The sequence below is a fragment of the Uloborus diversus genome, unplaced genomic scaffold, assembly GCF_026930045.1.
Source record: "Uloborus diversus isolate 005 unplaced genomic scaffold, Udiv.v.3.1 scaffold_14, whole genome shotgun sequence".
Lineage (NCBI taxonomy): Eukaryota > Metazoa > Arthropoda > Arachnida > Araneae > Uloboridae > Uloborus > Uloborus diversus.
Genome location: NW_026558098.1, coordinates 2,936,019 through 2,961,102, shown reverse-complemented (window position 1 = coordinate 2,961,102; position 25,084 = coordinate 2,936,019). Strand labels below are relative to the sequence as shown.

General features: G+C 33.4%; 1 protein-coding gene across 1 annotated transcript in view; it reads left to right on the top strand.

Annotated features, from left to right (window-relative positions):
* The window catches only part of LOC129232836 (mismatch repair endonuclease PMS2-like), a 168,490-nt gene that overhangs the window by 10,131 nt on the left and 133,275 nt on the right, over positions 1–25,084 (top strand). Inside the window, exons 2-3 of the mRNA XM_054866936.1 lie at positions 915–1,063; positions 10,044–10,130. Of these exons, the coding sequence (XP_054722911.1) occupies positions 925–1,063; positions 10,044–10,130 (226 nt within the window). The 5' untranslated portion in view covers positions 915–924. The remainder of the gene's footprint in view (positions 1–914; positions 1,064–10,043; positions 10,131–25,084) is intronic.

Below are 25,084 nucleotides of genomic sequence, written 5' to 3'. Positions count from 1 at the left end.
TACGAGCCAACTGGCGAGAAAATTCACCACACATTATTTGTAAATATACAGGCGAACCAAAAGACCTTTTGATTTTTCTATTACGGGCAAAGCCATACGGGAACCACTAGCAGGGCCCAATACAGGCTGATTTTGCTACCGTTTTTCGGTACCTTCACAAAAATCTTGTTTTGAAATAGGTACTTTCATAAAAATCAAGTTATAAAATCAGTAGCATTTTAAAATATAAAATTTGTTTCTCTGTTTAAAACAAAATTTACTTATAACATGAAATTCTAAGCAGGTTTATATGAACAATCGCTTAAATAGCAACCTTTTTGTGGTATTTTAACTAATTTTTAGCTGTTTTTCGCCAAAGTGTATTTATGCAATATTAACGCAATCTTTTAACATGTTTTGGGGAACCGTTTCTCTCATAATTTCCAATATTGTACACAGTACATAGCCCATTAAGCTGAAATTACGATGGTATTTTTTGTACTTCTTAGGTTTTTAGTTCCCCCCCCCCCCAAAAAAAAATGAAACCTGTTAAAGATAATACTAGATGACATTTACACTTTTTGAACTAAAATTTCACTTGCTCTACTTCTCTTTTACAAAAATTAGGATGCCTCTAAAAGTTCACAAAAACAATGCTGATAAAAAAGAATATTCACAAAAATAGAATGATGCAATACTTTCACAAAAATAGGTAGCAGGAAAAAAATCCTGGATTGTCCCCTGACTAGTTAATTTATAAAATTGAAATGAACTGATTTTAATTAATGATTTTGTTTAAAAAAAATCACTTGATTCAAATCAATGTTTTTTTTTTAATCACTTGATTTAAATCATGATTTTAATCGTGATTTAAATCAAGCTGATTTAAATCAATGAACTCTGGTTTTAACACGCCATTGATTGTTTGATCTTAGGATCTGGAGCATGGAGGGAGGTGGTGCCATCAGGGCCATCCCTCGTGGAAGTGTGCACAAGATCTGCTCAGGACAAGTGGTCCTCACCCTGGCCACTGCTGTCAAGGAACTCGTAGAGAACAGCATTGATGCGGGTGCCACTATCATAGGTAGGTGCCATTTCAGTCTGGAAATTATTTTCTGCACGAAACAGTTTCTTTCTAAAAGTTTAGGTATAAACTTTGATATACCCCCCCAAAAATTACGCGCCAAATCTGGCACTCCCTACGGACTTTTTAGGGTTGCTGTCTCTTATTTTGGTGTTGCCAATTTAGGATTTTTCAGCTTTTAGGTTTTTGTTGGTTCCAAATTTAGCATTTTCTTGTATTTTGTACCATTTTTTGAGTTTTTTTTAAAATAGTTTTGTGGCAACAATGTTTGGATTTCATATATGTTTTAGCGCCATTTCATTCATTCGCCATTTCTTTGTGAAGTGATCAAGCAGATTTCTGACTTGCTGTATTTTGCTGCAAATCTGGTTGTATTTTCCAATTATATTTTTTTTTCTATTAATTATTTTTATCTTTTAGCTTTCAATATGCCTACTGTATGTAGTGTTGTTGAATAGTTTCATGGAATTTTGAGCCATAAAACAGGTATTTTGCTTGGCGAGGAAAAAAAGTCGCCAAATTTCCGATTGGGAGGGGGGGGGGATATCAGAGTAGTTCCAAAGTTTAAAGGTCTTTATTACAGGGGTGATTGTGTTTCGGTATTTTACCGAATTTCCGGTATTTTCGGAAATATTTCCAGTATTTTCATGTCCAAAAATACCGGAATTATGTTTTTTCCGTTATGCTTTTATCTCCCTACCTCTGCAATTTTTTTTTAAAAATTACATAATACTCATCAAATATACCTGCAAGAGCCTTCAGATGGTCAAATGTCAAGATAATTTGTATAACATCAGCTCAAAAGTAACTTTGTAATCAGGGTTTAAGCTGGATTCAAAAGTTCTTTAGCATAAAAGCTAAAATTGAGGGAAAAATGTTAGCAAAATGGTAAAATGTTACACATTCTCATATATTTATGTATGCCTCAGTGTGTTTCATCTCCAGTTGAAAATAAAATTCATATTTCATCTGTGACATCTTTGAAGAAATAAGTACAACAGCTATTTTTTTTTTAAACATAAAATAAAAAAGGAAAACACGATTGGTGTTTAGAATGTTGCAGTCCCCTCCTCCTAATAAAGCAGTTAATGGGGGGGGGGGACACAATGCTGGATAATAGTTAAGGATAATGCTGGATAATAGTTCTAGCTAATAGTTATTGAACTTAATCGTAATTTAAACATCTTAGCTAAGATTTAAAAAAGATTAAGTTGATTATCGCCATGCATGCTTCCTCTCTAGGATCGCACATTTCTTCTTTTTTTTTAAAAATAATTCTTTATTTGAGCAAAAAAGCAAAAATGCATAGCTTTATTTTTGCAATTCAGATAGTGTTTTCGCATTATGCGAAAAATGCGACCATAGCGGAAACCCTGTTTGTAATCCATTAAACATTTAACGAAATGTACACACAATATTTTGACTCGGAACTATTTAAAACTATGGCAAAGGTGCACTTAAATAATAGGGGGCCAAAGATTACCGCCCCCCCCCCCCCCCCGTTCTGACTTTGAAACTTTCAGGTATTTTTTGATGAACTCACAATCACCCCTGTTATTAAAAGGCTGAACTCAGCAAAAATGAGCAATGTCTATTGCGTTGAATGGGAAGGTATGATTTAACTGAAATCTTACCCAAACAACACAATATATTTAGCAGAATGTAACTTCGAGTTCGTGAATCAACATGACTGAAGACAAGGAGTATAATTAACGACAATTAGTTTATTAAAAGCATAAATGGCTTCAACAAAAGTAAGTAAGAAAGTATGACAATATTGCAACTAACCCCGTCGACCTAGATAACCAGATAAGTTAGTTTAAATCCTTAATGACCCGACTTTCCGTTCATGAATGAACAAAGTTTTCAATGGGTAACTAACGTTCTTAAAAAACAAAAAGGCAAACAGCCGAAGCTTGCCGAACAAACAGCAAGTTGACTTGCCTCAACTTAAGGCAATGTGTCGAGGCTGTGCAAGAAGAAGTGAGCTCTCAACTGATAACAGCCAGGCCTATATCCCTGAATCACATTAGCCCCAAAGCAGAATACTTTACAATGTTCTGCAACGTAAAATCATTTGACCAAAATTGTTCTGCAAGTACTTCAAGCATTGTACGCGAAAAAACGTGACATTTTCCACAAATTGCGTGCCAAAAATCAAAATCGTTTCATATAGGAGGTTTTTTTTTATATATATAACTGGACTGTTGCGATATATTTCCGGAAACTTCACAGCTTTCAACCAAATGACTAATTAAAGAGCACTGAGTTTGTAAAATTAGTTGATCATGAAAACTATAAAATCAAAAAAAACTTTAACAAGGTGTCAAACCTAAACTAATTGAGATTCTCCAAAAATAATTTATATGCTTTCTAAAATGCATAGAAAGAGCAAAGATACAAAGTTTCTAAAAATCTGAACCTAGGTATCAAACCACATTTTTTTCGTTAATTTTGCATGGCATGAAAGAGTAATTAAAATAATGCTTTTAAATAAAAAAATTACTGAAATAATAAATGAAATGAGTAGAGTTTTGGTTGTTTATAATAAAACACTTCAAAACTTTCTAAATATTTGAAATATTTTCTGGATGCAAAGGGATTGAAATCTCAAATGTGACACGCAATTTCTGGCGATGGACGTGTTTCAATGTTGGCATGTTTCCAAAACATACGTGTGTGGCGGAAAATGAAATGGATGAAGATCGATTGGGAAAGTGCTACAAAGGACTTATCGAATTCAACATCGCGAGCTTTCCGCCAAATTATCGTAATTTGCAAGAATTTTAGATTATCTTCTAATTTTGAGAATTATGCAGAATTTCTGCAAAATTCTATCTTGAGTTGGAAGATACGTGTAGAAAATCTGCGGTTTCTACATATTTTCTTCACCGCAGTTTCTGCAGATTTTCTGCAATTTTCTGCACCGCAGTTTCTGCTGATTCACCGCAATTCTGCAGAAAATTTGTCAGTTTTCCTCTCACATTTAAACAGAATTGTTCTGCAACTCAGGCATCTGTTCTGCGACGTACGTCGTAAATTTAGTAGTATTCTGCTTTGGGGCACATTAGCATACCAACGCTACCTGATCGGTAAACCTCAGTGGTCAAGCCCGAAGCGTGTGCAAGTGATGTCATTTGTTCTAGAACGATCGACGTCAGGTGGTTTCCCGAAGTAGTGACGTCATGGGCAATGCTCTCCACACAAAGCCATTTACTATTCCAAGCATACTTATGTAACAGAGTCTAGCGTTCATGAAGGAACACTATAATACAAGCAAAATCTAAAGGTTACATAATATGAAAAAATAATGATAATATATCTTTACTTAAGTAGACATCCTTTATCTATCATATTGCCGTGAAAGTTAAAAATGGTAAATGTCGACATTGACCGGTGTATCAACGATCATGTAGCAAAGACATCCGCAAAAGACTGAATATTTCTGGACCATGTGCAAATGAGGCCACTATGTTTGGCCAGCCGATTCATCCTGCATTTTGGTTCCAAAAGTTAACATTTTATACTTCTATTGTGAAAGGAACTCACAGTGTTCGTACGCTCCTTCCAAACTCCTCCAATACTCCTTCATTTGGGAAACTTTTTTGAAGGGCCCTTCAAACTCCTTCATTTTGGTTTTAACTCCTTCAAAATTCCTTTTTTTTTAGTTTAAGACTACATCGTCTTCCTCTATGACAGTAGCTTGAAATACTTCAGTTGACAACTTAACTTTGTCACAAGGGCGAAGGTATAAGGGTGATGAAGGGGTGAAAACATTATTAGATGAACACCCTCTCGGCTGCAAAAGTCGGTTTCTCTAATTATTACTTAAAAATACATAAGCAGATGAACTATATTAAGTGATTGTGTTAAAAACATAATTGTTTAGCAAATGGCAATTATAATATTGTAAAATGGATCATCCACAAGTGATGTCATGCCTTGAAGAGAGACTGGTTCACGAAATTGTGACAAGGGGAAGAGAGAGGGTGACGAGAAGTGACATCACACAGTAATTGTAACAATATGTTTATAAAAATGACATGTGACAAGAGGAGAAGTAAGATGAAGTGTGACTCTTTGTGACAAAGGGGGTAGGGGGTCAAAGATATTGAAAAAAAACCCCGACAACTTTTAAGGACAACCCATTAGTATGTACTCCTTCAAATCCTCATTTTACTCCTTCAAAACTCATTCATTTATTTTCTGAAATTGAGTATGAACCCTGACTCACATTGAAGAAAACTGGTGTCCAGTGAATTGTAAGTCAGACTGAAATGAAATTTTACACATGGGATAGCATCATTGATATCTAAAAGTGATTACAAAATGATCATTTCTTACAGGAAACCCCCCAAATGAATGGAGGTTTATGCACACTGTTGAGCCGCAAAGTCTGGCGTGAATGAATGAAGCGATAGAGTTGAGCATTGAGGTGTGGCAGTCTCCTACAATGTGCTGCGTCATCTTGTACCACAGTTACTGTAAAGGCGTACTCATTCAATCAACTCGTAGGCTGTCTAATTTACCATCTTAAATGATCCCAGATATGTTCACTTTGGGACAAATCAGGCATTTCGCAGTTCAGAGAAAATGATAATTTGGAAGAACTCCCCTGACACCCTTGCTGTGTGCAAGGACGGATACAAGGGAGGGGCAATGGTGGCAATCGCCCCTCCCTCGAGGGACCCTGCACCGGCAATTTTTCTTAATTGAAGTTCTAAAAGGAAATGTAGGCCGTTTTTGAAGATGTTAAGGAAAATAATGGGGTTCGAATTTTTTTTGGAATACAAGTTTCAAGCAGGCAATTTTTAGATGATCTTTGGTAATAGAAGGAAGGGTTTGGAGGCCTTCCCTGGGTATTTAAAAAAATTTAAGACACGATTGTAGACATCTCTAATAGTGTTAGTTGGGGGAAACAATGAATTCAGTGACTTTTCCCCTGTAATTTTTCGTAACTGAAGTTCCAAAAAATGGCAATTTTCAATGACCTTCAATTATGTTAGGGAGAGGAGGTTTTGCAACATTTCCTGGAATCACTGCTAAATTGAAGTTCTAAAAAGCAATTTTAGAGCACCTTTTTCAATGGAAAAGGAAAGGAATAGGTTCGGGTACCTCCTTGGATGAATCTCTATGTTTTAGTTGTGTTGGATAAGTATGATGTGTCAGCCCCCCCCCTCCCCCAGTATGTATAAATCAGATACTTACTAAGAGGTAAGTTAAAAAAAATCAACCGCCCTATCCTTGAATAATTTCTGGATCTGTCCTTGGCTGAGTATGACCAAGCATTGTCCTTCTAAAAAAATCCCTTCTGAGAGCTCTGTCACGTGTGCCAACACATGTGACGCCACACTAATGTACAGTTATGCTATCTTGATGTTGCCAATCAATATTCGGGATGTTTATATACAAATACAATTACAAATACAAAAGTGACGACCAGCAACAGGCTCTGGGCCCAGCTAGACTGGTCCTAGTCCATTTACAATCACCAGTGAAGATCAATGGCCCTCTTAAAACTATCTACTCCCTTGTTCATGACCACCTCTTCCGGTAAGCTGTTCCAAGGTTCCACTACCCTGCTATAATAATCATTTTTCCTAACATCCATGTTAGCCTGAGATTTAAATAGCTTGAAACAATGACCCCTTGTCCTGTTTTCAGTGCTAAATTTCAGCCCCGTAACATCTTTCGTTTTAATAAATCTGAACAGCCGAATCATGTCCCCTCGGTCTCTTCTTTGCTCAAGACTGTACATTTTCAGCCTTTTAAGCCTGGAATCGTAGTCTAAGTGAGAAAGTCCACTTATTAGCCTTGTAGCCCGCCTTTGAACCCTTTCCAATACACTAATGTCTTTCTTAAGATAAGGAGACCAAAACTGAACAGCATACTCCAAATGAGGTCTTACCAAACTTCTATATAAGGGCAGGAGAACTTATATATGATAGCACCTTATAAAATCATCCCAGATGTACTTGAGACTATTCCAAGTAGATGCTGGCATGAGTTCTTCTCGGTGTTGATTTTGCATGGTCAGCAGGTATGCTTGCATATTTCATTCTAAAAAATTGAAGATTTCATTCATTTAAATTTAAACAAGTAAATTAAAAATATAGGGTTCATTCCTGGAAACGTTTCCCGATAAACTATTAATTTAATTTGAGAAAACAGGAAAATCTTTCTGGATTTGCTCAAAGTGGCATTTTACTCCATTTAGCATCAGTTATTTTTGCAACATAGGCACCAGCAACTTTAATAATACATTTCCAAATACTTGAAATTAGAGACGTACCGAGTAGCACTTTGGCCGAGTAGCCGAGTACCGAGTACTCGGCCTTTCACTACTCGGCCGAGTACCGAGTTACCGAGTACTCGGCCTTTTACTACTCGGCCGAGTTACTGAGTAACAATTATGTTTTAAGTAGAACCACTGACACACATGTGATGAATTTTGAACTTATTGGAATAGTAGTATAGACCTCCTTGTCCATATAATAGTTTTTAAAACTAAATTCCAGCTGAAATTTAAGTACGCATTACATAAACAATTTTGTTTGTGTCAAAAATTTTACAAAAAAATTTTTTTTTAAATAAATAAATAAAAGGTATGATAATCAAGTTGGAATTAAAACAAGTTACAGTAAAACCCCTCTAATGCAGACACTAACAGGACAACTTTTTTTTTTTTTTTGTATACCTTTTTTGCATAATTTTTAATAAATAAGTTTTATTTACTTTGAGGACATTAAAATAAAAATTTATTCCATTGAAGCATTACAAACTTCATTATTCTCAAAATTTAAATTTGACTTATAAGTTTTAATTGTAAATGATTGCAGAATATAATGCTTGCTCTTTTTTTTTATATAAATTTTAGTATCTGTCTTGGACAATATTCAATTTTTTAAAACTACTCGGTATTGGCCGAGTATCTGATCAGAATTTCGCCGAGTACCGAGTACTCGGCAAATTGGCCGAGTAGGCTGAGTACCGAGTAGTTACCGAGTACTCGGTACGTCTCTACTTGAAAGCAAGGGCACCCATATAGGCTGGCAAGGGGGGGGGGGGGGTCGAGCCCCCCCCCCCCTTGGAAATTAGAACTCCCTTGCTTTTATTACTTTTTTCTTTGCAAAAAGGTAAAAACATTTCTTCTCCAGCCATTAATGAATAAGTTGTTAAAAATGTCAAATTTTAATGACTCTAATCTGTCCTGAAATCTGCTTCCATGGAGGAAATATCCTGCTAAACCATGGTTAAAATATCTGAGCCCCCCCCCCCCCCCTTCAATTTTGAATATGGGCGCCCATGCTTGGAAGAAGTTTCTAGAGTGCTCTTGGAACCCAGACACGCTACTTTTCCGTGGAAACGCGGATTTCCGCTTTTTTTTTTACCTTCAATTTCATCATTCCTGAGATTGATGCAGATTTGCATTAATATTTTCATTGTGGGGCGGGGGCATTTTTTTCCTGAATAATTTGCAATATGAATTTTTAATATTTTTTTTATGTGTATCGAAAATATCGGTTGGTGTTCATTGGGTTTGTGGAGAATTTCTGCAAATGTGGGTGCACATGTTAAAGGAAACTTAAAAATAATTTAACACTGCTTTTTCATTAAAAAAAATTCAGTATTCAGGCATGATAAATTTAAGGAAAAAAAAAACTATTTAAACAAAAGTTTGATTGTATTTATGACTGTAAGTCCATTACCATCTGAAGTTTCTAAAGTCTTTGAAAAAATAAAAATGGGGAAAATAATGTAATTGAATTTGAAAAAAATCAATAAAAGAATATATAAAAACAATATTATTTGAGCTCCCTGTTTGAAAGTATATTAACCACTCTCAAATGTTTATTTTTAACGTTTTTTTTGTTACATGTAAAGTTCAGCTTTTTTCTTCATGTCTGTGGAACCAAAATGTGAAATGGGTCAGCCTGTCCTCTAAAGGGCTCTATAAAATTTGACATTCTCCAGTTGCTGTCTTTCATTGTAACAATATGCAATATTAATATCATCAGACAAGCAATATGCCATTCCTCAAAAAAAAAAAAAAAAAAAAAAAAAGTCTTTTATTTCCTGTATAAGACAGCTAATATATTTCATTAAAAAGCAAATAATTTTAAAGGGTTATGATGCAATTTTCTGATTCAGGAATCATAATGCATTTGTAATTTCTTGAGCAGCAAAATTTGATCTTAGTGTTTTAGAAATATTGCTTGTTACTGAAATAAGCTTATGTTCGACGACCTTGACCGGTAGTGACCGGTTGGTTGATCGCGTGATAGCTATGATCACATGCTTCAACCAACCAATCAACAGCTTAAAACAGTTACTGGTTCAGTAACTGGTAGATCATAGAACGCTGTGGTTCGTAACCGGTTAGTCACCGGTTGACCAGTTGAGGTCGTTGAACACAACCTAAATAAGTTGTCATGGTTCGGGAAGAAATGGCCACTCTTGCATAGGCTGGCCCTAAAGTTAAAATGAAAAAAAAAAAAAAAAATCAGTTGATTAAAAACTCTTTCTGATGCAAGTCTTTCATAAACAACTATCAAAATTAAGTTACTGTCCAGAGATGCTTTCAATGCTTCTACAAGAGTATTTCTTGCACTGAACGATTGTTGATTGTAGGCTGGCTATATGCCAGAATTCCGGGATTTTCACATCATCCCTCTGTGCTTTTGAGGACTCAATTTTACCTTTTGGTTTTAAAAATTGAAAATAAACAGAGGAGTAGAAAAATAACTCCTAGCAGCAATATTCTCTTTTTAGCAGTATTTACGGTAGAATATTATGTGGTAAATGGTAGTCAAATATATTGTTCTAATCAAAATTAGAAGTGAATTAAAATGAGTGAAATTAGTTCATGAATCAGAAATCTGTACTCTGTGAATTTATCTCTTTTATTATTATTATTATTTTCAGTTTATAATTTCTTATAATTAAACTATTTTCTAATATTCTTGCAAATGTTTTCTAGAAGTGAAGTTGAAAGACCACGGCAGTGAGTTGGTTGAAGTCATTGATAATGGAAAGGGTGTAAAGCCATGTGATTTCCAAAGCTTGAGTAAGAATTTTTGTTATGACTGTAGGGGCCCAGACCGAGGGCCCCATAACAACGGCTGCGGCGCGAGATCTTGACAAGCCAGGGCCACGCAGTCATAGCTGTTGTTATGGGGCCCCCCCGGTCTAGCCCCCTACATGACTATATTTTAAATTTTGTATTTCATTTTCATCAACACTTCAGTTTTTGTTCTTTGTATTTTGACTTCAGTGTACCGTCTGCTGAATACTAATTTTTGTACTGGAGTAGCTTATCTGTCGTACTAAGCTAAGTGCTAAGCTCTTTATAGTAAATGAAAGTAAGGTTTCTAAGAAATTCTGGAAGGAAGTCTGCGGGGGGCCTGCATCCAGGAGACCCTATGGCACCTACCAGGGGTCTGTCCAGGATTTTTCACAGGGTCCGTTTTTTGTGAAAAATGAAATAATTTTGTGAAAAATGAATTAATTTTCTCAAAAATCAAATATTTTCGCAAAAAAAAAAAAAAAAAAAAAAAAAAAAAAATTTTGTTAAACCAAAATTTTAGAATTTAGAGATTTCACAAATTGCATCATTTAAACTTAAAGTTGAGTGTTTTCCTCTTCTACATCGAGAATATCGTTCTGGAGTGTTTTTCCAGTTATTGGCGGGGGAAGGGGGCGGCATCGCTCTCTCAAGTATCAATATTTATCTACCATTCTGCAAAATGTTAAATTGTACTGGAAGTATTTCTAAACAGTATTTAAAATAATTGTGACAAAGAAAAAAAAATCAGAAAAGGGGGTTCAGCATTTAACTTTTGGACCCAAGACACTCTTATAAAGCACAGAATTTAGTTTAAAACTTAATAAATTCCGTGATTTTAACAAAAATAAAAAGAGGCTTTATTTGTTTACCTCTTAACAAAGCGTACTAAACGTCAAAAATTCGAAAAATCGAATTCCCATAGCGGATGCAAAGAGATCGCAATTCTCAAGGTGAAGGCGCCAGAAGTATAAAAACGGCTTGTACAAGAAATATTTTCGATAAAATTATTTTAAAATTGCATTTTAGAGTCCTATTGATAAATATATCATTAATATCTGTGGACAGTTGAAGCAAAAAAAAAAAAAAAAAAAAAAATTAAACCATTGATTCAGCATTTTATTTTTTAACTCATAAAAGAAAATGGAATTTTGCTTTAAAAAACTTGAAATGAGAGTTCTAACGAAAATAGAGACTTTTCATTTATTTGCATCCTAATTAAGCGAAGTTAGCTTGAAAAAAGAACAAAATATGATTCTCATATTGCATGTTAAAAGATTGCATTTTTCAAAATGTAGGCATCTAAAGAAAAAAAAAGGTAATTAAAAGAGTTTATTTAAAGTTAATCATCCTTGTTAGCATCAAAAAATCAAACCCATATAATTTTCTCCCAAAATAAGTTAAACATCGCACCTCACAGTAAAAACGCAAATATTGAAAAGCAGGTAAAATGATGAGAATATTTTCTAATCAAGTCATTATAAAGGTTCAACCTCAGATGCTAAGTGGTGATAATTTTGAAGTTAGTAACCCTATCTGAAGCGATCATATTTTTTCTCCACCCTTACCATCCCTTTGCAGTTCTAAGTTCATTTCGCTGATGTATATTATTATTGTTTTTTTAAATCATGAGTGGGGAGAAAAGCGTGCATACCAACACCTTTTCAGAAAAGTTTACAACAACAACGCTGCTAATTAGCTGTGATAAAACAAACAAAATTATATAAAAACAAACTTATTTTCAGTCAGCTTAATTTCTTTCCAAGAAACTAACAGGCATTATATTTATTTGGCAGTAGCAATTATTTATCGCTTGCAGGAGCATTGCAAGAGTGCAGTTTTTTTTTTTAGTTTTTTTTTGCAGAACTAGCAGATTTTGTATAAGCTGATCCCTCCAATTCATAGGCGGATTTAGGCCGAAATATTTGGGGGTGCAACAATAACAGGGATCTGGGGAGGGGAGTATTGCCGGAGGGGGGGGTATTGCCGGAATAACAAGGCAGTGGCGAAATCAGAAAATAATTTTAGGGCGGGACACACTTTTAAGTCTAAAAAACGTGATGTAAACCATATTTAGTAAGATTAGGGGATGGGTAATTCTTAACATTTCAAACTGCAGAAAAAGTCTTAAACGAAAGTCGATATTAGAAGCAATGGGTGAATCCAGCTACGGGTTTGAAATGGAATTCACACCCCAGAGGAAATTTGAAATATTAGTTTTTAAAACGCAGTTTTGCAGTTCTTGGTGATATTTTAGGGGCAAAAAAGGTACGTGTGGCTCCAAGGCTATTTTTAGTCTTATAAATGTGATAAAAGTCCATATTTATAGTTTGAGTTAGGAATGAGATTCATAGACTGTCTCCAATCGATTTTTTGAAAAGCAAATAGAAATACTTACCCCCCCTCCCCCACGCTACCTCTTTAACTTTTCATAATTGAAGTTTCAAAAATACTACGGAGGACAATTTTTGATGCTGTTACCGGACGGGGTGTTCTGGAGCTTTCCTGGAAAATTTTCGAAATTGATGTCCTAAAAATGAAGTTCTTCTGCAATACTTCATGGTATTAAAAGAAAAAAAGGATTCTCCCACTTAAATATTTCGAAATAGTAGTTTTCAAAACCAAAATATTAACTCTTTGATAATATTAGAGAAAGGGGGTCGGAGGCCCTTGTTCGAATATTTTCCAAAATTAAAGTCTTAAACATACTTAACGTTAGGGACACTGCAGTTTTTCAAAACTGAAGCTCCAAAAACGCAATTTTAAACGATTTTCGATGTATTTAGGTGATTAGAAGCTCTTCCTTGGAAATTTTGCGAAAGTGAAGCCCAAGAAACGAAATTTGAGGTACTCTGCAATAACTTTGCCTGGAATAAGGGCTTTGGTGAAGAAAAATTTTGAGGACTAATAGAAAAAATGAAAACAAAAAAAACGAAATAGAAAAAATGAAAAAAAAAGGGAGGGGGAGATATGAAAGAAAGAGGACTGTGCGAGGAGGGTTGAGGAGGCGCACAATTCGCCGCCAATCAAATAATCTGAAGCTATTGAAAATTTTAAATGTCAATATTTCTTTTTGATAGAAATTAAGACTTTTTCCCAACATTCGTTTTTTTCGTAAAAAAACTGCGTTTTCCCAAAATGAGATCTTTTCTTCTTTTCAATAATAAAGAATTTTTTTTTTTTTTTTTAACATCTACTCGGCCTCGGCATTTTGTGGGAGGGTCACCAGTCTTGTGCCCCTTCTCCCCTGGATGCACCACTGCAGCAAAATGTTCGGGAGTTCTCCTTCAAAAATTTTTGAAAATTTACCTTAAAAATGTTGGTTTTCGGTTGATTTCGGTGTAAATTTTATTGATAAAGTTTCTTGCAATAGCTATGTTTTTTTTCTAACTTCATTAGCCATTTTTGTTTCAAAATAGAAGAATTGGTATTGATATACGAATAAATACCCAATTGCAGAACATGCAATTATTCTATACAATGATACAGCACTGAACAATAAATTGTTTGAGAAGTTTCTTTATTTGCGTGAAATTATTTATTAGTTTTTTTTTTCCAAATGAATTAAATTACTTTAATTCATAATATGAGCGAAGTTATGTTTTTCTTGCACTAGCGACGTGTGGTGATACACTGGGTTCAAGTAAACTTACTAGTATAACAGCTATGAATTTTTCCCCCTACTGCGTTTCTGAGTGAAATATACTAAACTAATTCCTTTCAAAATGCAACCAAAAATTTTGGGGGTGCGGTGCACCCCCTGGCACCCCCGTAAATCCGCCTATGCTCTAATTTGACTTCAAAAATTTTTCCAAAAATTATCGGTTTTATACATGGAAATATACCTTATTTTGCTTTCAGATTTGCTCTTTCAATAAACAATTCGTGAAAGATCCGATCTTGTTTATCAGTATTTTGTGAAAGGTCCGTTTTGTTTGATTGGGATTTTGTGAAAGGTCCGTTTTGGTTGATCGGATTTTTGTGAAGGGTCCGTTAACGGACCCAAATATCCTCTGGCCAGACCCCTGCCTACAGCCTTGAAATTTTGTACAAAATGACTTCAAGCCCCAGGGGTGTGCAACTAGGGTTTTGTTTGTTAAATTTTGAATTAGTTTTTTTTTTTTTTGTAATTGATTTTTTAAGCTTCAATTTCGCTTAAATTGCCTGTTAAAGGGGTGAAAATTACTTGAACATATTAATATTATATATCGTTGGAAAGGGTGGAATTTTCTGCGTTCTACGCAATTTGTTCGAATGCTCTAACTTAATTATGGCAGGAGTTATTTGCGTTTATATTTTGAATTTTTTTCGGCTTAGCTGAAATTTAGGCACTACTTTCTTCATTAAATCTATGAGTAAAAAGCATAGGTCCCACAGTTTTCTTTTTGACACCACTGGAAAGAGTGTCTTTTTTACTCTAGATCTAACTCGACCTGTGGTTGAAAAACTTAGCTTCTATCTAAAAAGGAAAAAAAAAAAAATCCGTTTTAATCAATTTCGAAAAATCTCATCTCCATTCAAATTATTGATGCTTTATTTGGCCTTGCCATAGTTACACCTTTTAGATTCGTTTGTTTCTTTCTTATTCATAAATTTTTAGTGTTTTGATTTAAACGGAAAATCTCAGGCTCCACTCAATTCAAGCCCCGAGCTAAAGAGCAAAATATGAAAGCGCCTTTTCAAATGTTCAAAACTGCAGTTTTGCAATTCTCAGGAGCCCCTTAGTCCTTACGGCTCTGCAAGTTGGTGCAAGTTATTTTGAAACCCGGGGAAGGAATGCTCTTTTTTCCAAAGGGAGCTCATAATGCATTTTAAATCTGTTTTTTTCTAATTGGCGATTTAAATCTTTGTGAATCAAATAAGATTGTGAAGCCATCTTCAGGGCTTTGTGAGCGTAAGCGAGCAGGAGGCGGAGCCCCCTAATAAAAGAAGAACAAAAAAATCCCCTTATAAATTTTAAGAATAATGATTGAAATACAAATTTATATTTAAAAGAAATTCTTAACTTTTAATTCTGCATATTAATCTTCTTTTTAGAGTTACTGTTTCGGCAGCTCGCTTTTCACGAACAATAGCATTCAAAACAATATCAAAATATGAAAAATTTCAATTCAGTAAGTAAGCCAATCAAAACTGCTTATCTTCTTTATGCTATACATTGTGTCGGTTCTTTTCTACGTCAATAGGTGGGTTAATTTGAGCTGAAACTTATACTCAAAAAAAGAGACCTGGAAAAAGGACTAGACAAAACTTCTATAAACTAAACAATATTATTATTATACGTTCATGTATAATATTAAAAATACTAGCTGCGTGCCCGGCGTTGCAAGCAGGGCTGTGGAGTCGGAGTCGGAGTCGGACTGATTTTGGGGTAAAGGAGTCGGAGTCGGAGTTGTTGGAAAACTTGCCGACTCCGACTCCGGGTTTCTTTTTTTCTTTCCTTTTCACTGACTCTCCTTGCATTTTTTAAAAACTGACTACCAATTGGTTCAATTACATGTATAAAAAGATACTAATGAGAAAATAACTGCCATTATGGCAATCAGCTAGCCTGAATGCTTACCGAACTTTCTGTAGCCGTCCCCTAGTTTGCTTGCTTTTTAACTTAACTAATAGCGACGGTCAGCAAACGGTTTTGTTGCCTAACATTTTCAAGTAATCACTTTCAAATAAAAATAGAAATATAGTGTTTTGTTCGATCTCAGTTATAAAATAGCGAAAGAAACGTAACAAATTAATAAGTCGAGGCCCGTAGCTAAGGTTGAAACGTTTAAGGGTGATCGACAAATTCAAAAACGTTCTGGCGCAAAAGCACGAATCCAAAAGATCCGATGAAAAATAATCTAATGTTTTTTTCTTTATTAAGACTATTTCTATAAGCTTGGTTCTCACTAAAAAGTATGGAACAAAATAAGTGTAAATGATTTCTTGATTGCAACACTCAATAATTGCAGCTAATCTTAAAATCTTAATATTAAGGTTAATTCTAAAGCAGACAATAAAATTTAAATTAAAAATTTAGCGAAGAAGAAATATAGGTATAGTAAAAGCTATTCGTACAAATTTGTATACCGGCCGCATTTTGTGTAAAATTAGCTCCTGATGTATATGTGCCCTATTTTCGTTGAAATTTGATTGATGAAATATAATTTAATATATATTCGCGAAATTTTTCAGAATTAAAGTATTTGTAAACTCTGAAGTTAACTTTGGGTGTCATCTACCTGATGGGTGTCACCCAGGGAAAACCACCCCCTCTCAAGAACTTGAATTTAGAAAAAAAAAAGCTTTTTTTCTCTCAAGTTACAGCTTTAAAAAATTGAAAGCACACGATTTGATCAATATCTATTTATTAAACATTAAAGGGGAGCAAATTGCAGATAATCCTTTTCAAATTTTTTAAAAGGGATTTTTAAGTCATCTCACTTCTTAACTCGTAACTGTTGGAAAATTTGATTTTTAAATTGAATTTCTAACGTTGTATGCGTCTTGGGTTTACAATAAAAAACAAAATGCGAAATTTTCATGAAAAGGAATCAATATTTCAATCTCTGTTTAGAGGTTTTCCCCCTTCCCCTGAAGGGAGAGAGGGAGTTGAAAAAATACAATTAAAAAAATCAAAAACATCCGGAGTCGGAGTCGGAGTTGGAGTCGGAGTCGGGCGTTTCAAAATCCAGGAGTCGGAGTCGGGGTCGGAGTCGGCCATTTTCCTTCCGACTCCGCAGCCCTGGTTGCAAGGGCTACCTAAAAAATGAAAGAGATGTTCAATTGATGTTTTTGTATTACTCTGACATCAGTTTCTAAAGCGCTAAGGATTAAATAAATACGCGTAATGCAAGGTTTGCAAAACACCAGTAGAGCATATTTTTGGCAGAAATCTCTTTAACGTTAATCATAGTTATCAATGATACAAGTTAAGAGTATTTTCAGTTAGCAAAAGAAGAAAATATATGCATTATCAACTATAATCTGTACTCACGTTAAAATGAATTACATCTGATAGACCAATTTATGTACAATTACAATTAGCTTTTTACATAAAATGACACACACTTTTTTGTTGATTACGTGAAACTAAAGCACCGAGACTTATTAAATACCAATCAGCATTCATTTAATATCAAGCCATCAGGTTCCAATTAAGCTTTAGTTAAAATCCTTAAAAACAATCTTTTTTGTTCAACTCTGTTTCACTTAAAGAAATCGAAACAATCTTAATTTAACGTGTTCTTTTAACGATACAAACGGCATTTCAAAAATAGAAACAGGAAGGAAAAAGATTTATTACAATTCGAAAACTCACCCATGTGACGGGAAAAAGTCCTACAGAGTAAACATAATTGGTCGCACATCCTAAGTGTACCAAAATATGAGGCCTGTGAGTGATAAACTTACACTACAATCAATAAACATAGCTAAAGAAACAGCTTTCATATGCTGAAAAGAGTTAAGAACGTTGAATTTAAAAAATAAAAAAAAGACAGACGATAAAATAAAGGCTATGTCCGAATCGGGCAACCAATTTTAAACTAATTTAAAATGAAATTCTAGATGGAAACGTTGTTTTATAATTTGGACAACAGCCAAAAAAATTTCTTTTAAAACAGTTATTAGAATTTTACTTGCTCACCCATATGCAAAATGGCAACAGGAAAGAAATAAAAATTCCTGAATAGCGTTATGTTAATTAACGTTTTAATTAATATCTCCGCTAATTAAAGTCGCACAATTACGAAATTGGTCCTATTGTTTTCTTTGGAAAATTTCGAATTGATCGGTATCTCGTTCGACTCTCGATTCGCAGCGGTTCTCGAGAAGATCGATCTTCAGACAGACAGACGGACGCAAACAGATTTTAATATTATAGTGGATTAGAAAATTCGACAAAGCATGATCTAGGAGATTCCACCTCGCAGTTTGCGGTTCAAAGCATAACATGAATCTGATAAAAGTTCGGATGGAAAAGTTCTTACACGTGGAACTCAAGTGGATCTATGAGGGAAAAGGGGGAGAGAAGATCAATTGTTCGCCACATCTCTCGTGTTGGTTTCTCCATTTTCTCTTTTCGATAGAGTGGAGTAAACATGATTACAACATCACATGTGATGATGTGGTACAATGGCACTACATTGGGGGGGGGGGATCAGTTAACAGTTTACTTAATAAGTTAATTTTTCTTCAGCAATAAATAGCACCTTAAACTCGTGTAAAAAGTTGTGTGTATAATGTGAAACTAGGGATGCACAGAGTACTATATTTTAAGTCAAACACTCAAATGTTCGGTTAAAACTCTAACCAAACGTATTGCCAATCATGAAATACCCTTAAAAAATTTTTAAACTGTAATATTTGCATCTTATTTATGTAAAATTATTTAATTTAAAATAGAAATTGTTTATCAATTTTGTGTTGATCAACTTAGTTTGTTTTAAAACTATTTAATATCCCATATGGATTTAATGTCCAAGGTTTTCTGTTCTATGTTATTAATCATCTTTTCAAATATTTTTGATTTTTTTTTTTAGATGTATATTTTGTTTAAAATTAGCAGTTAGTTGATTTTATAAATTGATGAACACTTAATATTATGAGACTTTTTTTCTGTACATCAGGGATCACAGTCATCCTATATTTCCTATAAATCCTATATTTCCAATAAAAATCCTATATTTTTGGTACCCCAGAGGAATTTTATACCTTATACATAACAAGTTATGTGACCTTTCATTGAAAGTTTGCCCTGCTTCATAAAAAAAGAAGCTCTTAAAATGAAAACTAGTGGAAATTTACTTCAGTTAGATCTAATAAAAGATTTGAAATTTCAGGTTGATAAATAGCCCCAAATCCAAATGTACCACAAAAAGATTTAAAGTATTCTGCATTTAGCCTAAAATTTATAATTTTCTTCAAAAAACTAATATTTTTCTATATATTTTTTTAAAAGCATAAGGTAAATTTTTAGAAATTATAAAGCTAAAAAATATAAATAATAAAATAGGTAATTAGCATTAAGTAGGAGATTTTGCTCTCATGTAATATTTAAGTCTCCCAAATAGTACTCAAAAATATGGATTTTTTTTTTAATGTTTCAGTTGAATTTTTCATTTTAAATATAATTATTTTTTTATTATTCATTTGCAAATGTTTATTTAAACATGTGTTCGCTAATAATTTTTGAAATTGATTTTTAATATAAATTTATGTATATTTTTTTTAAAAATAGAAAAATTCAATTTTTTAAAAAAAGGCCTCTTGCTGTATACTTTAATAGTTTTTTATTTGGATAAATGTTTTTGTTATATGTATGGGGCTATAGAAGCAACGTTTTATCAGGATGAAATTTCTAATTTTCAAAAAAATTTTTGTCTCTATTCCGCCTAGTACTGGATATTGCTGTTTCAGAATTTCCGATGCAAGTCGGCACGACTTGGCATTGTTAAAATTATATGACATATTTTACAATTGTTTCGACATAAAAGGGAAAATATGAGGGTGTGTGACTCAACGAAACAATTTTTGTTCTTTTTGGATTGTGATATTGTGATGAAAGATTATTTAGCCGTAATATCCTGGTGAAGGACGTAGGTCTTCCACCTCTATGGCTGAACAAAATACACACCAAAATCACAGACAAAACTACCTTTTACTAAAACCACAACACACTTTATACATTTATTTTACACTACAAAATATGGATTTTTTCTGTGAGCTCGCGAGTAGCACAGCTTGCTACCCTACCGTCACTCACAGTTCTCCTCTCTGCCCTCTCCAAAAGACCCTAAAAACCCTCCTTCCACCAAAGGCAAGGAGCTCATCAATCTCCGTCTTGGGGCCTCAATGACTTGAGACGAACTCCAGATCATCATTAACTTACACACCACTGACAGTTAATCTGCCATAAACTAAATCAGTTTCTGTTTTTCCATACTGAAGAGTCCGAGGTCAGGAGGGGGAAAATAGGATACATTACAGGATGTACCCTAATGTACATTGATGACTAAGATATTCCTAAGAATGTAGCAGATAACCCCATCAATAAGTATTGGAATTTCGTCTTTAACCTGAAGGATGAAAAGCTATGTTACCCTAATTCGACTAAACTTGTTAAGGCTGTTCTGACTTTCTCTCATGACCAAACTTCCGAGAAGAGAGGCTAGCAAAAGAACTGTGACTAGTGACAAAACAAAGATGAGTTTAGACACAATTGTTGCTCTGTGAGTGACTAAAGACTCGGTAAAACACCCTGTGAAAAATATTGATGTGAATAAAAAAAAAAAAATGATCCAGTTGTGCAAAGCACTACACTTGAAGTAAAGGGAACAGAAAGAAAAAAAAAAATGGAATAAATAAGAAGGAAAAATATAAAACCTAAATCGAATGATGTAACAAAAAAATTTTCTTAAGATAAACTGAAAGGTTGTAAGGAAAGCATTAATTCAGCTCAGGCAATGATAGATAATTGGAATACGAAATTAAAAATTAGGACTCAAATGTAATGCATGATTGACATTGAGAGGGGGCAAGCCGTAATCGACGCTGCTAATATAAAATTTAAAAGCTGCACAGAAAGAGTCGGCAGTTCTATGTAATTTCGTGCTAAACCATTTTGATTTTTAATTGAAATAAATTGCTATTTCCCATAATATTATCTTTTTTATTTATTTATTTTTTGCGTGTGAAAAATTTAAATTTTTATTGTATAAGTAAAAAATCAATAAAATATGTCTAACAATTTAACCAAGTAACTTTTTTATGATGTGTATGCAAAATTTAAATCATTTTTTGGTGTCCTATAAATCCTATATATTTTTCAAAATGTGTCATATTTTGTCAGTTGGTCACTTTGATCCCTGTACAGTGTTTCTTTCACATTTTAATAAGTTACATTTAGTCAATCAAATTTAATGTAATAGGTCCAGAAGATTTTGAATTAAATTGAATTGAAAGTCAACAGAGTTTCAATTTAATACCTCAGTGTTTTCTCTTCTTTACAATTGCTTTTAGTGTGATGTAATTAGTAAGTAGCAACTTGAATTAATTTTACACTATGGTACTATATTGTAACTATTAATCGTTGTATAAAAGGAATATTTTTTAAAAACCAATTGTCAAATATTTAAATGCTTGCTGTTCGGTTGCTGAAGGCTGAAAGAATTCAGCCGAACTGAATATTCAAACATTCACGCACTGTGGAATGAAATATCTTTGCACCTATAACAGGTACAATAAAAATAAAAACTGTTTTAAAAAATCCTTGGAATGTTTTGAGGAATGATTTTTTTTTCTTTTTTTTGTGCAAATGAATTGTTTTAGCGATATGACTGAAAAAATGCACCCAAAATCCAAGATACTTCTGGCCCTATTTTGAGGGACAACCTAGCAAAAACATATTCATTCTTATTGTAATTATGTATAAAAGTTGGGTTTTGTGTAAAAAACAGAAGAGGGCAGATATTTACAGTGGGATCTTATACCGTTATGTAGTAGTTGATTTTAGGTTTTGATATCAAGAAGGTTATACAGTATACTCCCAATTATCCGCGAATCAATCAACAATCAGGAAAATATTTTCAGCTGTTTTTTTGTCGTAAAATTAAATTTAAAGTTTTATTAGTTAATTTGTTTTTTGTGATTTCTTCATCGTACATACAATTGTTATTTATTGATGTAAAGTTTTGTTGTGCAAAAATGCAAAACATTTTTACTGTAATTTACATATATTCACTCTTTGAAGAAAGTGTTATACATCAATACTGCCATGTGCAGGTAAACAGCAGTAACTGCAGATTTTTCGATTTTCATATTTTTGCATTTTTGAAATCTTTATTACTATAGTTTTGCGGTACAAACATTTTTATTTGGTTGCCGCAGAAAAAAAGCATTTTTTTTTTATCAGTGGTAATTAGCAGTAACTGCTTTTTTAGCAACATTTTGCAGGAAGTCGGTAGTATGTACTTACTGCTCTTGACCTGCCCACAGAAAAAAGGAAACTTTCTCCCGTGGCTTGGTAAACAGTAGTAACTGCTTTTGTCACTATAGGTTATTTGCAGGTTATTGGCATAATGTACTTACTGCTCTTTATCTGCCTACGGCAGATCAGAAACTTTCTCCTGCGGACAGGCAAACGGCAGTAACTGCAAATTTTTCCATTTTCTTTCTTTTTTTTTTTTTTTGCATTCTTTAAATCTATATTTCTTCAGTTTTATGGTGCAAACATGTTTATTTGGTTAGCACTAAATAAAAGCATTTTTTTTTTTTTATCAGTGGTGATTAGCAATAACTGATATTATATCTCTACATTATGCAGGTAATCAGCAGTATATACTTACTGCTCTATACCTGCCCCTAACCATTGTCCGGAGAATGGAACATAAATGAATCGCCGCCAAAACTTGAACGAAGACGCATAAACAGTTTTCGCTATTTCTTTTTTGCTCATCTAAACGCAAGCAGTAATGCCCCAATGGGAGGTAATTTTGTGACCCTCAAAAATTTCCTTGGCAAATTTAGAGAAAATATTACGTTTTTTAAAATGATTCCTAGTCGCTTCTCATTAGATGCAGGTATGCGTGCCAGGTTGTATTATATCATTCGTCAAAATTTGGGAATTACGGCCTCTCGTCTTTTAGCGCAAGAAATACTTAAGAGGGGAGATAAACTGGGGAAAATAATCATTTTATTTCAAATAAAGTCTTAAGAAAACATTTTGTAATTTCACAGCCCTCAAACATTTAAAAAAAAAAACATCTTTGATTCTTCATATCCGTGTTCTAAAAACAATAAAACAGAATTAGTTTTTGCTAATATACAGTTATAGAAGATAACATACGAGTAAACACAAGTAATGCTTGGCAGATTATAAATAATTGTAGAAACAGAACGATTCTGTTCCATTTGTTTTGTTCTGTCGCAGACGATATTTTTCACTATTTTTAATGTGTACTAAGCTGCTGCACTTTTAGCAGTTCGATGAGAGCCATTGTTAACACACGAAGCATTTCTTTCTCCTAAATTTTCATGGAGATCTATTGCTTTATTGCAAAGTGCGGAACATTAAACGATTTGTCGTAGTTTTAAAAATGCCTAAAGAATCTTCTAGTTGCCAAGTGACAACGCAGGAACATGAAATTGTTTTTGATAATGCCATAAGCAATCAAAACATATGCCTTGTCGACTATTTGTTGTCAGCATTTGAAGATAGACAGTTCAAGGAGTTTGATTTCCTAAAAAATAATTTTCTGCTGAAGACTTCTATGTGTGCCCCCCCCCCCCCTTAGTCCACAACTTTGAGGAATTCCAATTAAGAAGAAACATGACAGAAGATTTAGTAGATGTGCAAAAAAATAAATAAATAAATAAATATATATATATATATATATATATACATATATATATATATAAAATTAAGCAATCAGAATTACAAATATTAAACAAATTATAAATAACAAGTGATGGTAAAAAGGAAAAATGCAAACAGCTATTAAGTAGGAATAGATAAAGAGTGAATCCAGAGCTCATCAGCCGTGGAGGATTCATTAATTACGGTCAAAAGACCAAAATTTTTTAAACTATGAACTAGAAGAGAACGTTTAAGCTCCAGTACATGCAGTATAGAGTAACAATGGGCAAATGCACCGCTTGCTAAGCTAAAAACAATAAACTAGAGCTCAAACCTAAAAGGTTTAAGCTCTTTTATAGGTCTCCCTTTTAGGTTTGAGCTCTAGTTAATTGTTTTTAGCTTAGCAAGTGGTGCTTTTGCCCATTGTTACTCTATACTGCATGTACTGGAGCTTAAACGTTCTCTTCTAGTTCATAGTTAAAAATTTTGGTCTTTTGACCATAATTAATGAATCCTCCACGGCTGATGAGCTCTGGATTCACTCTTTATCTATTCCTACTTAATGGCTGTTTGCATTTTTCCTTTTTATCATCATTTGTTATTTATAATTTGTTTAATATTTGTAATTCTGTTTGCTTAATTTTATATTTACTTGGCTTTTTAGTTTTGCTGCGTTGCGCATCTATGGGCTCTTGGTGTGGTCTTTTAAATATTTTTCACTTTTATTATATATATATATATTACTGAAGTTTTTTCTATTCAATGTTTAAAAAGGTAAAACAAAAATGAGTTCGTTGTAGCAAGGACTGTTTAAATCAGCAAGTATATCTGGTATCTGAGGAGGTACGTAAAATGTGTTTTGGATTAAATTTGTATCAAGTGGATGTAGGTCGATTCCCTATTTAAATGGTGTCTTCTTTAATAATAAATTTATAACCAATATGTATATATATATATATATATATATATATATAAATATAGATATATATTTATTAATTTCTTTTTATAATGGCATAAAAAGGTTTGTGTAAAAAAATAAATTTTTATTTAATTTTTAAGTTACATTTCATTTATTTATATTAAATTTATGTCAAGTGTCTACGAGGTATTTATTTGTTTATTTTTTAAAATAAAATATATTATTCATTTTGCAATAAATATACTTCATAATGACATATCTACTCCGTATCATGTTGAATTTGTAATTATTGGTCATTTAATAGTACATTGTGCAGTTACTGCTGATTACCAGTCAAAAGTGCATGAAAATTACTACTGCGAAGAGCAGGTAAACAGCAGTTTCTGCTTTGATTAAAATTTTCATTGCAAAATCAAAACGAAACAGACTGCCCAAAAAATATTTGGATATAAACATATAGAATAGCCTAAAATCAAATTTCAATATTTTATTGATGTTTGTGGGAAATCAAAAACCCGTTTCTTCAAATATCTCAAAGTCTCATTTTTGTAGATACTGCCGTTTACCTGCACACGGCAGAATACAGCTAAGTTTTCGAGGAATGATGGGTGATTTTTTTCGTATTTGTTCCTCATTTTAACCTTTTTGTGGCTTATCCGCGATTTTTAGTATCGGCGCCACTTGTGCCACTCATTTCTG